Source organism: Rhineura floridana, chromosome 16 (genome assembly GCF_030035675.1).
Source record: "Rhineura floridana isolate rRhiFlo1 chromosome 16, rRhiFlo1.hap2, whole genome shotgun sequence".
NCBI lineage: Eukaryota > Metazoa > Chordata > Lepidosauria > Squamata > Rhineuridae > Rhineura > Rhineura floridana.
Window position 1 is genome coordinate 15,279,276 of NC_084495.1, and position 18,211 is coordinate 15,297,486.

General features: G+C 41.1%; 1 protein-coding gene across 1 annotated transcript in view; it reads right to left on the reverse strand.

The window, feature by feature from the left end:
* FNDC3A (fibronectin type III domain containing 3A) overlaps window positions 1–18,211 on the reverse strand; it is a 90,297-nt gene that overhangs the window by 45,500 nt on the left and 26,586 nt on the right. The window contains exons 2-3 of the mRNA XM_061598860.1: window positions 16,156–16,293; window positions 2,859–2,934 (exon numbers count right to left, since the gene is read on the reverse strand). Of these exons, the coding sequence (XP_061454844.1) occupies window positions 2,859–2,934; window positions 16,156–16,266 (187 nt within the window). The 5' untranslated portion in view covers window positions 16,267–16,293. The remainder of the gene's footprint in view (window positions 1–2,858; window positions 2,935–16,155; window positions 16,294–18,211) is intronic.

Sequence of the window (18,211 nt, forward strand, 5' to 3'; positions counted from 1 at the left end):
TTGAATAATCAACAGGAGAACACACTTCCTGACCGAAATAAAAGGAAGATGGAAGCAATACACTGAAGAACTCTATAAAAAAGATGCAAGGATGACAGATTCATTCATGGAGGAACCATAAGATGAAGAACCAGAAATTTTAGAATGTGAGGTGAAAGCTGCTCTTAAAATATTTGGAAGAAACAAAGCACCAGGAACAGATGGCATACCAATAGAATTGCTACAAGCCACTGAGACTGAATCTGTCCAAATTTTGAAGAGGAAAAATTGTCAAGAAATATGGAAAACTAAACAATGGCCCACAGACTGGAAGTGTTCAATATATATCCCAATTCCAAAGAAATGGGATCCCAGGGAACACAGTAATTATCAAACTATTGCTTTAATATCCCATGCAAGTAAAGTAATGCTCAAGATTCTACAACAAAGGCTCTTACCATATATGGAGCGAGACATGCCAGACATCCAAGCTGGATTTAGAAAGGGAAGAGGCACCAGAGATCATATTGCAAGCATACATTGGATAATGGAAAGGACCAAGGATTTTCAGAAGGAAATCCCCTGTGCTTTATAGATTACAGCAAAGCCTTTGATTGTGTAGATCATGAAAAACTATGGAGTGTTTTAAAAGAAATGGGCATGCCACAGCATCTGATTGTCCTGATGCGCAACCTATACTCTGGACAAGAAGCTACTGTAAGGACAGAATATGGAGAAACTGATTGGTTCCCCATCAGAAAGGGTGTGAGACAGGGGTGTATTTTATCACCATAGTTGTTTAATCTATATGCTGAACATATCATACAGAAAGCAGGACTGGACCAAGATGAAGGAGGTGTGAAAACTGGAGGGAGAAATATCAATAATTTAAGATATGCAGACGATACCATACTACTAGCAGAAACCAGTAATGATTTGAAACAAATGCTGATGAAAGTTCAAGAGGAAAGCACAAAAGCAGGACTACAGCTGAATGTCAAGAAGACTAAAGTAATGACAACAAGCTTTATGTAACTTTAAAGTTGACAACGAGGACACTGAACTTGTCAAGGATTATCAATACCTTGGCATAGTCATTAACCAAAATGGAGACAATAGTCAAGAAATCGGAAGAAGGCTAGGACTGGGGAGGGCAGCTATGAGAGAACTAGAAAAGGTTCTCAAATGCAAACATGTATCACTGAACACTAAAGTCAGGATCATTCAGGCCATGGTATTCCCAATCTCTACGTATGGATGTGAAAGTTGGACAGTGAAAAAAGAGGATAAGAGAAAAATCTACTCATTTGAAATGTGGTGTTGGAGGAGAGCTTTGCACATACCATGGGCTGTGAAAAAGACAAATAATTGGGTGTTAGAACAAATTAAACCAGAACTATCACTAGAAGCTAAAATGACGAAACTGAGGTTATCCAACAAGAGATGGATTGATTCCATAAAGGAAGCCACAGACCTGAACTCACAAAATATGAATAGAGTGGTTTGATGTTGTGAACCGCCCAGAGAGCTTCGACTATGGGGCGGTATAAAAATTTAATAAATAAATAAATTCATGACAGATGCTGTTGGAGGTCACTGATTCATAGGGTTGCCATAAGTCGTAATTGACTTGAAGGCACGTAACAACAAGAAACAACATCTCACAGAGGAAGTCAGGTCTCCTGCTCCCCTGGTGCATTCACTATAGCTGCCCAATTTCCCTGCTTTTTAAAGTTTGATAGAAATATCTATTGGTTACAGGTATGTTCTTAAACTGCAAGGGTTTTCTTTTTTAATTTTGTTTTTAAATATGTTTTATACTGTATGCTTTAATCCACACTTGTTCGTTTTTTAAATGTGGTTTTATTTTGCTGTACACTGCCCTGAGAGCTCGTTGCTATAGGGCGATTTAAAAGCGTAATTAAATAAATAAAATTAAATTAAAATTTCGCTGATTAGTGAAGCTGAACTTGAATAGCTGGAAGTAGCTCAGCAAAGCTCTGGCATGGATAAATGAGTGCTATGGCTCCTGCTCAGCATGCATGCTCTAGCACAAAACTCTGGGTCCTACGCCGATAAGGGAGAAAGAAAGATTTATGGACAATATAACAAACGGTCTGTTTTGCCTCCCACATGGTGAAAACTGATGAATTTTCAGAAACAGAGCAATGCTGCTTGCTGCATTAGTATAGCTTCCTACGACTGAAGACAACCAACTACAATAGCTAACAGTGCAAAGATAGCCAATGGTTTTGGCCTACATAAATGAACTCTTTTGGATGCTTGTTGCAGCTCATTATAGTTTGGGAAGGTCTCTTATGCCACACCCCCACCGTTCTACTTACTCCAAGGCACCAGAAACTGACACAGAGACAGATTGTCTCTGTCCATGGAAACATGGCCAATAAAAATCCCCTTATGAAGTCAGACTGGATTTGCCCACACTCTGGGTCTGACTGTTCATCATGCTTAAGGAAGGTTTCCACCAGATCAGACTGGCAGCACGACCTTGGGTTACCTCCCTCTGTTGCTTAATACTTAGGTTCTTTGCATTAACCACTTCAAGTTATTTGATCTAGTAGCACCTTTGCATGCTCTCTGCTTATAGAGTGGATGATTTAACCATTGACAGATTATGTGGGCATGCAGGAGGTATGCTGGTAAATGGGGGAACCCTGACTTATGGCAGATAGTTGGCCTAGATGACCTTTCGGTCCTTAATAAAACTCTATATAGTCACAAGATTGTAAACATTGGAGAACTCATCCCAACCACATGGATTTAATGTACGGAAAGCATACAATACTAGAAAAAGCCGTTTCTGGAGACAGATACACACACACACATATACATAGCATGAACCTATATGAATTCTTTACCTTGGATACACTGAATGTGTCCATCTTCAGTTCTAATTGTAAAAGTCTCTCCAGGGTTTACTTGCACAAGAATAACCTAAGAACATACAAAGAGAACAAATCATACTTTCAATCCCATCGGAAAGCAACACCATCTACCAGAAGAAAAACACACATATTTGAAAATATTGGTAATGCAGAATGAGTTCTAGCGTGCTTCTACATCTAACCTTGTTCAATGACTATACATACTAGTCAACTACTTGCAACCAGGGATGAAAGTGTTAGTTATATTAGCCTTGTAAATAATTCCACAAAATCACAGAAGGATTTCACTTACCCTGCTTACCTCAGCAAACTAGTAGCCATTTGTTGCACAAGAAAAAAGCAATGCTTTTGAACAGCTTCCCTGGCCACATGGAAGCAATTCTTTCCTGTCGTGCACAACTGGAAAGATACTGTTCACAAATTTTCAGTTTTCTATTACTTTGTGTCTAAGTGACTTAAGTTCATTTACACAGAAAACAGACATTTCTAATCTAATTTTAGCTGCTTTTGTCAATTTATGATAGATTATTTTTATTACAATTCTGCTGCTCTTTTTTATTCCCATTTATATATACACCACTTCTATTTAGGCACCGTCATCCTTGTGCTGATAACCACCCTACAGATTACCGTAATGTACCCCACATGACGCTACGTCTGAAGATAGTCGAGACGCTGCAGTTTAGGGCAAAATGTAGCAACCGGTTCAATGACAAAGTGTCTGGAAGCAGGGAACATATCAAACCTGTGTTGGTCTGACTGCACTGGCTCCCTGATTGCTACCCAGATGGCTCAAGGTCTTTAAAGCCCTAAATGGCCCTGTGCCCAGAGTATCTGTGGGAGTATTTCCTCTCACATGTTTAAGGAGATGTATTGCAACTTGTTAAGTCATACATATCTACAATCTTTTTCTGGTATGCTGAACAATTAAATCACTTTGGGACATTCGGTTGTGGAAAGCAATTTATAAATTCAATAAACTAAACTAAATGTTTCAACCCTATTTTAATCTTAATTTTTATTGTGTTCTGTTGCTTTTTGTTATTATTGTGAACTGCCTTGAGACCATATGTGGATGGAAGGTGGGCATAGTTTCGAATCTTGAAGCAGTAAATGCTCCCTTAATTATATGAGTTTCTCACATATGCTTTATGCAGAGCACAGTGATTAAAAAAAGACCAGTGTATATGCATAAAGGTGCAAGGATCTATCAAACTTATGATTCCCACAGAAAACTGATACAATGAATTACACGTGAAGAATTCAGGCTCCCAAGAGGGTGAAGAGATTTTGCTACACAGTAAGTTTTGCACAGAATAATTTTGTGAGGAGGGAAGAGAAGTTTAATACAAACTGAAGAGCCAGTATGGTACAATGCAGACCAGGAAGGACTCCAGGTACAAATCCCCACTCAGCCATGAAGCTCAAAAGGTGACCTTAGGCTAGTCACTCTCAGCCTAACCTTCATCACATGGTTTCTGAGGATTAAATAGTTAGGGAAGAACCACGCATGCCACTCTGAGCTCCTTGAACAAAGGATAGGATAAACACAAGTAAAAGCTAGTGATATTCTCTCAGTTTTTTAATATACCACAGTGGTCATTTATGTGGTACGGTGTCTTAATACAGCAATAACCATATGATGAATGCACAGAATTGTATGATTTATTAAAAATACCTGCTTCTCAAAAATAGCCTTCAGGCAGGCAAGTACATCAACAACTCAAGTTCAAATGTGTGTCTTTGCAACTAAAATGTGTTTTGTTTTGTTTTTTTAAAAAATAGAAGTCATTTAAACAGACATAACATTGGCTGTAATACCATGGAAGCATAACATAAAGACCAGACTGCAAAATTAACACCAATGATCCTAACATATTTATATGGAAACAGGTTGTAGTGGTCTCCGTGAAACTTCCTTCCAAATAAGCAAGTCTTGGAAAAAGGAAGTTAGCAAAAGGCCTTGTGGTGCTGGTCCAGGGGAACAAGTATCAACTGGAAGTTGGAAGGGCGCAGGTATTCCTAACATAGCGGTGATAATCCCAGCACATGATCTGACATAGAAGGTCTCGGGTTCAATTGTCATTTCCAATTAAAAATGATCAGGTAGTACAGAAGTGGGAACTGGATCTGGCTGAAAGGTCAGATCCTGACCTCCTCTACCACTTGTGGTCCAACTCTTGACCGGTGGTGAAGGACACCTGATATTAAAATGATGTCAGATGGCCCATGTTCCTTTACCTGTACAAACCACACAGGCAAAGACAGCACTTTGCAAACGCCGCTGATCAGCTAATCACAGCAGCACTTGCAAAGGCACAGGGCTTTACAGGCACCACTGATCAGCTGTACCTGCAAACCTCGCTTTCGATAGGGAGCCATGTCTTCACCTGCCATATATGATGTCAGGTGTAGGGCAGGTGGGCATGGCTGGCAGGCCAAATGGGGAGGCCTGATGGTTCTAATTAGGTCCATTGGCTGGAGGTACCCCACCAGTGAAACGGCAGGTGACAGGAAATGGATCAGGCAGCAGATGAGGTCTTGAAGAGCTTCTCCCAATCAAGTAAACACTGGGCTAAATAGACAAACAGTCTTATCTGGCATAAGGTACCTTCCTACATTGAAGTTACACAATAAAAACTTTAAGAGATACCAAGAAGTTGCAGTATCCATTTGGCAAAACCATGTGGATCAATTGTTTCTTTAACTCAGTGGATTGTAAACTAAGGATCACCTCTAGACACTCTTACATTGTGCCCAGAGATGTGTAGCAGCACATTACGTAACATTTCCCAAGAACTACTGTTGCCTCTAGCCAGAAATGACAGCTGAATGTCTAGTTACTAAGAGGGATGCCCTGTACTTGTTATCTCCCTACTAATGGTGTGCCCAGTAAATCCCAGATGAGAACACACACTGGAATTATCCAAGGACAAAACTGTAGAAGATGATTTATTGCATCTTTCAGAAGTGGGAAAAGCCATAGCTCAGTGGTAAAGCAATGCTTTGCATACAAAAGATCCCAGGATTAATCCTTGGCATCTTCAGGTAGGACTGGGGGAAAAAAATCTGCATGCAACTCTGGAGAGCTGTCAAGTCAGTGCAAATAATTCTGAACTAGATAGATCAATGTTCTGAGATGATAAGGCCACTTCCTATGTGCCTATGATTTCAAATCATCAACCACAGTTGCCTTCCCTTTCTACAAGTATTTGAAGCCTGCAGCTTTCTGAACAGCTAATTAAATACATTTCATTCACACTCTGAATCAAACATTTTGCCGTTACTATGGGCCAACTGTATTTTCAGCACACAACATTCTTGGGTTTTGTGTTCTGCCCTTAGCAATTCTGTAAAGTATGCTTTGTACCACTTTAAAAGTCAAAACGAACAGCTTGTTACAGAACAAACAACTAAGAATGAATTTTGCTAGCTTGGGCTTTGATTGTACGTTTAATTCCTCTAAACCTTGAAAGGCTAACCAAGGACAGCAAATTGTACACTCAAAGAAGGGTCAAGTGTACGCATGTGTTGAACAGATAAAATGTACGGGAAAGGTCGACAATGACCTAATACCATCACAAGAAGCCACCACCAAACCATTTTCTCCTTACTGAAAAAAGCCTGTTTCTACAAGAACTAATATACCAGAAACCTTTGGGTTATATCCAAGTAAGTTATACTCAGAATAGACTTAAGTTAACAGACCTACAAATCTAGGCATGTCCATTATTCCCAATGGGTCTACTCCAAATAGGACTAACTTTGGATGCAACCCAGTATGCCTCATTTTCCTATGTTCTGATCTAGTTCTTAAGTGTTGACTGGCCAAAAATTGTACATATGTGCTAAGAAGGCTTTGTACAGTTACGGCAACACGTTCACCAAGAATCAGGCAAAAGTTTTCATTCAGTTAAAAATAAAATAGGAACCAAACGTCTCCAATGTACTGCTAAGTAAGTCCTTCCATCAGTGCAAGGATGTAAGCTTCCACAATGGAACTCCTCCTGGCTCCCTTTGCATGCTCTGCATCCTCCCAAAATCTGGGAAACCCCCAGAACAGATTTAGAGGAAGCACAGGGGAGGGGGAGTCCATTGCACAAGCATAAATCCTTGCACTGATGGAAGGAGTTAGTTGGAAACTACTGCTCATAATTTTTATCTGCTTCTGATCCATCTTGCTTTCGATGATAGCCCAAGGATGTATATAATGATAATGAGTGCCTGCACTGTTGTAAGGACCACAGAGAGGCCATTTCTAAATTAAAATCTGCAAGAGCTGTGTGAAGACTGCCATTCTTCTACTTAGCATTTTAGTCTTCACAGTCCACTGCAAAAGAGATTACAGGAGAACAAAAAAAAATCCCAACTGGATCTTCAGACTGATGGCTAATGTCTCTAGACACTTAAGGTTGACTGCCAACTAAAATGCTATATTCCCCATGAAGACTGGTATCACTGTAATGAGCACACATCTACCCCTCGTTATGCCATTTAGAACATAGGTAGGGCTGTAATGCATATTGTGAGTTTCCCCACATTTCAGAGATATGGATCACAGACACTTGGTCCTGCAATAGCCCCAATTCATGTGATTCGTTCCAAAGCAATACAGTTGGGACATGGTGTGTCACCCACTGGGAAATGCCAATCTCCATGGCAAGTGGAATATTTAGTTAGGTTCTGTGGAAGTCACGTACTTCTTCATTTCCATGTGAGCAGGCATATGCCTGAGGCCACCACCAAACCCCATACAAATGCCACCCAAGTTTGTAAAAAAAAAAAAAAAAGGAACTTAAGAACTAACATAGGCAATATTTATATTATTTAAAATATTTTTACCTTGGTCTTCAAACAAAAAGGCTCCCAATGTGCCCTGGGTAATATTAGTAACAAACACAGTTCCTACTTGTAGACTAACAATATGAACATCACCACACAAGAGAAAGAGAGATGAGGAGGGGAGAGGGAAACAAGCAAACTCAGGCACCAGTTCTTACAAGTTATAAAGTTGTTATAATGACCAAGTTGAATGAGCCAGTGGGGAGTGGAGCTCATTACAGTGATACCAATTTTCATGGGGAATATAACATTTAAGATGGCAGTCACACTGAATGGACACAGTTCATCTCACCTTTTTTCCACTACTTCACTTTAATTAATACTTTTAAGTTGGTTTTGTGTTTAGCTGCTGACATTTTAGTTGTTTAATGTACTGTGTTGTTTTTGAAGCTTTCGTTGTTTGTATACCGTATTTATTAATAGTTGTAAACAGCCTTGTGAGGCTTATAGTCTAGAAGGGCAGACTATCAAATATATTAATTTAACAAATATATCTAAACAGTAGGGGATTTCTGCCTTGCTTGTGGCCTTCCCAGAAGCATCTGGCTGACCACTGATGGACTCAGGATCTTAGTTTAGATCCAGCAGGGCTCTTCTTCTGTAAAAAATATTTATTTCAAAAATGTTCCAGATATCCAACTAAGGGTAGAATCAGGGTAGACTCATTGAAATTAATGGACCCAAGTTAATCATGTCCATTAATTTCAATGGGTCTATTCTGAGTAGGACAAAATTAAATACAACCCACTTATTTTACAAGGTTATTGTGATTATTACTGTACATTATTCTGGCTTTATATCCACATTTTGAGTTTGCCCTGCTCCACATTAGGTAGCTCAGTGACAGAGCATCTGCTTTGCATGCAGAAGGTCCCAGGTTCAATCCCCAGCATCTCCAGGTAGGGCTGGGAGAGACTTATGGTCTGAAACTCTGGACAGCCACTGCCAGTCAGTGTGGGCAGTATTGAGCTAGATGGACAAATGGTCTAACTAGGAATAAGACAGCTTCCTATCTGCATGCCTAGGCTGGGTAGTAATAAGTTAAATACACACACACACACAATCCACTTAACTGATAAAATATATCTACGACTATAGCCAAAATGTCAGCGGCACCTTAACTTTTGTGCTTATCAAGCATACACAAAATAAGATCTTTTAACAGTCACAGGGGAGGCATATAAAGAAGTAAGAACAGTAGAAGTAAAAGAACCTGCACTGAAGCTTTAGGGCAGGCAGGGGCAGAATCTGATCATTATTAAATCGAATTCATGGCACGTCATAGCTTTGGGTCAGAACTAAAGATTTTCAGGGCTACTGTAAGATAACACGGTTTATTTAAAAGAAAACAATAGAGTTCAAGGGCTGAAATCCAGAGATGCACAGGGGAAGTTTAAAAAGCCAGTTGGCAATGTAGCGCCAGCACTGATGAAGTTGGGGGTCTATGTTTGCACTGCTGCTGAAGTTTAGGTATGTCAGGAAAATGCCTTGCTGTGCACTTTCTGAACGGGAAATTAATCTCTGTTTTATTTTAGAAGCTTTGCAATTCAGATGCTTTTTTAAATTTGGCAATATCCATAACTGTAGCAGTCAGAGTATTAATATAGCATCATCACCAGTGCTTTATATAAGCAAAGGGAGAAAAGGTCCTGCCCGAAAGAGCTTACAGTCAACAGTGGGGAAGGCATCACAGGTAGGCAAAAGAAAGGAGGAAAGTTAGTGGCATCTGTAAGAAGTATGAATGCCTATATTCTCTGTGGATCTCAACCTGTATTTAACATAGTGGTTAGAGTGTTGGACTATGACCTGGGAGACTAGGGTTCGAATCCCCACACAGCCATAAAGTTGACCGGGTGACCTTGGGCCAGTCACTGCCTCTCAGCCTCAGAGGAAGGCTTGGTAAACCACCTCTGAATACCGCTTACCATGAAAACCGTATTCATATGGTCACCGTAAGTCATGATCAACTTGAAGGCAGTCCGTTGCCATTGCCATTTTTCATGCTTTGCTTAGAACTCAGAACTGTTATCTCACATATTCCAATATTTATTTTTAACAAATTAAGCTGTGCAGCAGCTTTGGATAGATTCCAAACAGAGCTGTGTGAAATTAGGTACACAATTCATGGGGAACCTTTTCCTACACAACCTCAATTGAAAAGAACACACAGAAGTTCCAAGGAGACTGGCCTTTAAGACTATACAACCAGCATAATAAATAAAATATTTAATCTCTTGGAATATTTTATTTCAGAGTCTTCCCTGTGTTTCAAAAGCTGCTCATTGTGTGACACAGGTGGATGCTTTTTAAGAAATCTAAGTCCAGCCTCCATCACGCTGCCCCCAGCCCTGGATGCATGGAAATAGTTGCGCAAGAAGGGAAGGAATCTTTAATGTACTAATGACAGTGTGGCAGAAACCAATGTTTACGGATTTCTGTGCCATAATCCCAATAGCTGGCATGCAATTTCTGTGTGCCACCATTTCACAAATGAACTTAGATAGATAGAGAACAGTGACAGAGCCAGATTTTAAATAAGTACATGCAGTTAATCAAGTCCTGAAGCACAGATGCAGGATAATTAAATTCTTAAGACTGGCCACAATGCAGTCTGCTCGCCTCTTACAATGCAGACACAGATTTACACCCCCATGTACAAGAGAAACTAGGCTGAAGCCAAGCCAAGAGGATGCTTTATGCGGCACTTGCTGAATGTATCTATTCACTAATAGGCAGAAAACCTTGCAGTTTAAGAATGTACGTATAGTCCAGAGTCCTTTCGGACTTTTTTTCTGTCAGAGTTCTCATAATCTGTTGAAATTCATTAAAAATCAGCCATGTTCAGAGTACATGGAATCCTATTACTGACCTTGTCCCATACTATGACCTTCATCTTCTGCAGTTTAAAAGTTAAATAAATACCTGGCTGATTTTTAATTAATTCACTAATAGGCAAAAAAACTTGTGGTTTAAGAACGTACCTATAGCCCACAGATATTTCTATCAAACTTTAAAAAGCAGGGAAACTGGGCAGCTATAGTGAATGCACCAGGGGAGCAGGAGACCCGACCTCCTATCTGAGATATTGTATTGCCCTACAAATTTATCAAAATGCAAACACAACTTGGGTTGGTCTTTCACAGTCCAATCCACTTCCTGTGTAGCTTGGAAGAATTTGGTCACATGTGCCTCTGAGCGTATGGTGAGTGGAGGCAACACCTGCCATCTCCAAAGATGGAGAATTACATTTCTGTATGTTTGTTGGTGTTCTTCTTACTTTGCTTCTTTTATGTGTTACTACTGTTTCTACAGAGAATCTAACCTAGAAAATTATATATATATATTCATCCTAGAAATCTGTGTCAAATTTATTTTTATTAATTTCAAAACTTTTTTATTGGTCGATGTCATATGATGGCGAAGAGAGCATTTTTTGTTTCAAACTGGATATAACAGATTACAATATGTTGCTACTTAAGCAATGATTGTAGCTTTTGGAAAAAACAAACTTGGCCTGCCCAAGATGAATGTTTTCAGCCTGCTATGCTTAAACTACTCCACTTACGGAAAGGTGCGCACAGTCAATTAAAAAAACATAGAGCACACCTAGAATTTTCCTAGAATATATTTCACGTCCTACTGTTTTATCTTGTGCAAACTGAGACACTCCTCATGTCCACTGGAAACTCTTCTGCAGAACAGTCAGTGCCATTATTCCGCAATTGTTTTTGGAGCCTTTTTTTAGTGTTGCAAACTGTTGCTGTAGTTCACATATTCACAGGAACAGAAGCAATAGAGAATGATTTACCATAGGACACTTCACTAAAATTGCAAAATAAATCAAACATATTTAAAGTGTTTATCTGAACAATATCAACTGTTTTAATGTAGTTGCTTCCTCCCTGCTAAACAAGATCAGCACAGCACGTTTTGTTTCTGTTATTTGGGCTGACTACAGGAGTTGCCACCACTCACCATATGCTCAGAGGCATATGTGACCAAATTCTTCCAAGCTACTGTGAAAGACCAACCCAAATTGTGTTTGCATTTTTTTGTAGGGCAGTACAATATCTCAGAGAGGAGGTCAGGTCTACAGCTCCCCTGCTGCATTTACTATAGCTGCCCAATTTCCCTGCTTTTAAAGACTGGATAGAAATATTTGTAGGCTATAGGTACATTCTTAAACCGCAAGGTTTTTTACCTATTAGTGAAATTCCCTGCTTTTTAATCCAGGAGGTAAAAAATGGGATCCTGTGCAAGTTTACTGAGATTGGATTGATCATTTGCATGCTTATTGAGTTCAGTGGGATTTACTCCCCTGCAATCATGCTTAAGATAGGTGACACTCACCACAAGGGATGGGGGAGGATGAGGATGGGAGCAGGCAGGAAGGGGAGGAGGAGGGTAGGGTTGATCATTTGCATGTTTATTCAGTGAGATTTACTTCTGTCCAATCATACTTAGGATAGGTAAAACTGACCATGGGAAGGGAAGCCTGGAGTGGGCAGGGGAGGAGGAAGAAGGAAGAAGGGAGGAGAGGAAGAAGGGAGGAGGAAGGGAGAGGAGAGGGAAGGAGGGGAAAGACAGGTCTGATCATTTGCATGCTTATTGAATTCAATGAGATTTACTCCTGTGCAATCATGGCTAGGATAGGTAAAACTGACCATGGGGGTGGAGGGGGAGGGGAGAGTAGAGGGAAGAAGAGGGAGAGGGGAGCAGAAGAAGTGGGAGGGGGAAGGAGGGGATTGGAAGGGGAAGGGGGAGGGAAGGGGCAAAAGGGATGCGATGGGAGAGAGGAGGGTAGGGTAGGTTTGATCATTTGCATACTTATTGAGTTCTATGGGATTTACTCCTGTGCAATCATGCTTGAAAATGAAATGGACTACCTTCATGTCGATTCCAACATATGGCGACCCTATGAATAGGGTTTTCATGATCAGCGATATTCAGAGGTGGTTTACCATTGCCTTCCTCTACTGGCCCAAGGTCCCCCAGTGAACTTCATGGCTGTGTGGGGATTTGAACGTTAGTCTCCCAGGTCACAGTCCTAGGACAGGTAAAACTGACCATGGGAGAGGAGGAGGAGGAGGGCGGAGGGGAAGGGAGGGAGAGAAAGGAGGAGGGGGAGGAAAAAGTAGGGGATTGGAAGGGGATGGGGAGGGGAAGGGAGGGGTGAAGGAAGGGAGAGGGAAGGGGCAAGAGGGAGGGGACAGCAGGGAGGAGGAGGGGAGGGCAGGTTTGAGCATTTGCATGCTTTTTAAGTTCAGTGGGATTTACTCCTGGGCAATCATGCTTAGGATAGGTGAAACTGACCTGGGGGAGGGGCAGTGGAGGAAGAGGGCAGGAAGGGGAGGGGGAGGGGACAAAAGGAGATTGGGTGGGTGGGCACTGGGCAGAGGGGATGCCCCTTTCCTTTCCAAAAGGAAAACATGGTGAACAGTATCATTCTTTTTCAGGGTTTCCCCCACCTTTTTATTCTACAGCAGGCACATGCAGCCTCCCACCCAAATTTAAAACAAAGCTGTCCCTGGCCACATCCACACCAGACTGCTATTTCAGTTTAGGCAGTCATGGCTTCTCTCAAAGAATCTTGGGAAGTGTAGTTAGTGAAGGGTGCTGAGAGTTGCTAGGAGATGCCCTGTTCCACTCACACAGCTTCAATCAGAACAGCTGGCTGTTAAACCACTCTGGCCACTGGAGCTCTGTCAGGGGAATAGAAGTCCCTGTCAGTACCCTTCACAAACTACACTTCCCAGGATTCTCTGGGGGAAGCCATGACTGTCTCACATGAAATCAAAGTCTAAGCCCAGCAGCTCTGAGTCTGGCTTTTAGAACATTGACAGTTGGTTCTTGCTGAGCATGCCCGACATTATCATTGAGTTCAAGCCAAAATTTCTTAAATTAATTAAAAATCAGCCAGGCATTTTTTAAACTTTTAAACAGCAGAAGATGAAGGTCAGAGTATGGGGCAAGGTCAGTTATAGGATGACAGGTACTCTGTGAACATGGCTGATTTTTAATGAATTTCAACAGATTATGAGAACTCTGATAGAAAGAAGTCCAAAAGGGGTCTGTTTTTCTCTATCTTTTTACACTTTGAACTCTCAATTCTCTCTGACTGTTTTGTGTATCACCATGAAAATTTAGAGGGTTCTTAAGCAAGCATTTCTGAGTTCAGGACTATAAGTTTTGTAAGGTTTTGTTTTGAAATGAGCATATGGGAAGGATCAGAATGGCATGGGGTATTTTCAGTTTAACATTGCGGAATGCGAAAAATCCATGCTGACTATACTATACAGCCACTCTTGTGGCTGTATAATACATGCCATATACTTTCTTGAAGGTTAGCAGGGATTTTTTTTTTTTTTGGCCATTTCTGTTACATGGATACACAGGGCCATTTCAAAATACATTTTACCAGAACACTCACTAACCACTTTGCTGAGAAAAATCTCCTGGGCAAACTGGGTTGTTGTTTTTCCCTACCACTAGCTGTTTCTTTTTTGAGGGAATTTATTTAGTCCGTTGGGAACTTTATCCAATGGGCAAGTTCTCTATTTCACAAGAGAATTTAACGATCCACCAGTTTCCTTCAACATTTTAAAAGCAGGTCGCTGGACAGAAGCCAAGCATGCAAACATCAGTTACTTTAGTGCCTGGTTCCATCATCTTCTAGAACTGTTAAGCAACTAAATTCTACAGTTGATGTGAAATTACACAGCTGATTTACAACAATTAATGCACTTTTGCACTAATGGAGAGGAATGTCATTTTTACAGGGCAGAGATATGTATTTGAAATCTGTTTATAGTTGAGAGCTAGTAACTTCAGAATAACTGTGTGTGAGAATTTTTCAAAAAAGCACTAAGTTGCTCCAATAGGAAACGGGATCACTTTGTACATTTTGCAGTCACTACACAGGGGCAATTTAGTTATTGCTATTTCTCTTAAGTATGATGAAATACAAATTCCTTGTCATTAAATGAGAAATATTAAGAGATGGAAAGTGACTTTCAGTCTACCTATTTCTGTCCTAAATAGTAGTTATACTAATCCCACAGGGCAGACAGCAGCCAAGTCAGTTAATGCTGGATCCTCCAACAGTTGTTGAACACCAAATCTAGGTACATCAGTTGATGGAGAATACATCTAAGATGATTACTCCCCCAAAAGATGGCACAGTTTAGATCCAAGCAAATGCACAATTAGTTCCACACCACAATAATTTGGGCGTATGTATCTCCAACTCCAGCTGTTCACGCCACACAACAAGTCTTTTTATTCACAGTGCAACAGAACCCAATCAGGACCCAAAGGAATTTAACAGAGACTGCGTGTAGCAGCAAGAATTCTCGGTAGATGACTTCCCTGACTGTTAATCAATTGGCAGCCTGAATCTTCTCAAATGCAAAATTTTAAATGAAACCATTTGGCAGCCTTTTAATTTATATGAAGCCATCATAAAATGCATTAGTGAAAGGCTCCCTTTAAAACAGGACTGGGGAACCTCCAGTCCATTGACCTAATTAGGCCCACCAGGCCATTTTGGTCAAGCAAAGCCCACCTGTCTTGCACCTGACATCATATATATGACATCAGGTGTGCAGCAGGTAAAGTCACAGCAGGGCCAAAAAGGGGTTTGAAGGCAATGCTAATCAGCTGATTGACAGCACCTACAAAGCCTTTTAAAGCCTCGACTATCAGCTGACTGTCAGTGCATGAAGAGAACTCAGGAAGCTAGAGCTCCAACAATCGGTTGTGATCAGCTACACTAAGGCATTCACCTTCAGGAACTCCCTAGCGCAGCTGAGAGGGCTCAAGGAAGCGGCTTGGATTCAAAGCATTTTGAATACAAACTGCTTCCTCTTGAAAGGAAAAAATGCTCCATTTTTAAACGCAGCATTTCTCCCTCTACAGGAATTTCAAAGTAATTCCCTGTAACTGACAATCAGCTGACTAGCAGTTACAGGGAGCCTTTTTGAAAGCCGGGGGGGGGGGAGGAATGGACTATCATAAAGGACAGCATGGCCAAATGCTTGGAACAGTGAACAGGAGTATTGCACACTGCACTATTTTGTTGCAGCCCCACTTACTTTATTTTAATGTTGGGTCATTTTCTTCTATTAAATAGCAACCTCAACTGTATAAACAATTATCTATTGCTTCTAAATAATGGTTACACTTGATTTGCATTTGCCATCCAGTTAGGTTTTCAAAGATAACCAGCCATGCAAAAGAGGAAAACTGACACAATTAAGGCCTCCATATGAATTGACATTGCTACAGGAACCTTGTTTATGTTATTCCCTTGATGTTGCTGCAATTACAGAAGGCATGCTCAAAAGACAATGAATCTAAGTGTTTACAGAGTAGGATATCACCTCTGCCGAACAATTTGGAAATCTTCATACTATGCAAGTCCACTTGCCTGTTGTGTGGTGTCCCCATTGACCATATGAGGTAGAAGTGGCACTTCATTCAAAATAGGTGTGGCTTCTAATGGAGGTGGCTGGTCTGCCATCACAGCTGAAATGACCATTCATTAATAGTTTGTCACATCAATCACCTGATGAAACAAAAGACAGTTCCAACATCAGCAAGCTTTTATCAAGATACAGAAGGAATTCACCTGATCAGAGAAACACATTCACCTGATCAGAGAAGCTCAAGCACAAAAGGTCAAAACGTCTGCACAAGAGGAGATAAGGGGACACATCTCACCAAGAATGTCCAACTTAGGACTATAATCAGCAGTTTTAAAAAGATGCATGTGAGTGAACTTGAGGAAACTTTAGCATTTGAATTACATTACATTTAGATTTATTTATACATTCGCACCCATTCCATATGCTTCTGCATTTAGTAAGATAGATGATGTACTCGAATTCTATGCTGCTTCTGCTCAGAGGGAAAGGAACAAGTCAGACTGAATCCCACAAATGCTTACAACTTTACTATTATTTACAAATAAGCTTAATTGCCCAACATCTAATAGCTGTTGTTAGAAATTCCTTCAATGGTCATCTGTCAGGGGAGACATGCGGGCAGTGGGTGGGAGCCAGGGCCAAAACTGGGTGGGATGCTGCCTTTTCCCTTTCTTTTCTCTCGCTCTGGCAGCTCTTTCCCTAGTTTCCCCCTTTTTGCTACCTGCATAAAATTAACCTCTTGGACCGCAGGTTGTTTACCCCTAGTTCTAGGTGCAATTCCTGACAGACCTAACCAGCAAGTCCACAAGAGATCAGATACAACATTTAGCCTCCCAGATTCCACCACCCAGACACATGAGGGTACTATAACCCACATTGATCTGCTGAAATAGGCAAGAGGGTTAGGTACAGGACCAAACTGGCTGTGCTGTGCAATCTGTAGGATTTGTCTTCTGGCTATGACCACACAAACTTTTCCAAGAGAAAGGTATCTACCTTCTCCCAGGCCACATCCTACATTTCTGGTTATGCTTTACAGGGAACTAACTGCTGGATCTGTGCAACTCATAGAATGCTGCCTTAATTCTATTTGTCTATGCAGTCCGGCATCGTCTCTTCTGGCATTGGCACTCAAGGGTTTCTGTCAAAGGTCTTTCCCATCATCATGATACCTGGTCCTTTTAATTAGAGATGCCACAGTATGAACCTGGGACCTTCTGCATACTCTGCCACTGAGCTACAGACCCTCAAACTCCAACAGCACTGGGAAAGTATTTCTTGGCGATCCCTCGTGACCGAGTAAGATTGTTTTCCAAAATGTAGTCTTTCACAATGGATCCATCTGAATCTGTATCCACCGCCGATGTACCAGACCATGACTAGGGGCTTCTGAATTTCACAGTCCTGCCCCCGTCACCATTTGCCAATCACCATGGGACTTTTGTTATGGAAGACGCCAGTGCGTGAATTTGTTTTATGTGGGGAGATCGGTGCACCACAATCAACACACAGTCTTGACAGAAAAAGGCTTTGATCCAATGGCATGGGTACCATGTCGATTGGAAGTCCTTTATATGCTGCAGCCTTCATCCACCTTCACAGCCGTTGTAACATACACATTGTTATCCTCCGCCCGTTCTGCCATTGAGGACTTTCTTGGATCGTTCTTTGTCTGGTTCTTCTCCCTTGACCTTACCGCCATGGGTGACCCTGCTGGGAGTACATGACTCCCAACAGCATCACTCACAGGGTTCACTGGAACACGCAAGCCCACTCACCAGTACAAGGTGACGATCCAGCGAGGGGTGGAAAAGTATTAATCCTCTGGTGGCAAGGATACTTCCAAGGATATGAATGGCAACCTCTGGAGCTTCTCACAGTTATTTTCAAATTTATTCTAAAGGCAGATGTCAGCTTGATCTGACCTTATCCAAGTGAGCCTTGGGTTCATGCGTGCACCTCTTCCCCAATAGTAGGAAACTTATAGTTTACTGTTGCATCCAAATCAACGATTTGGAGAAGAAATGCAGACCAAAGTCTATGAGTTCAAATGCAATA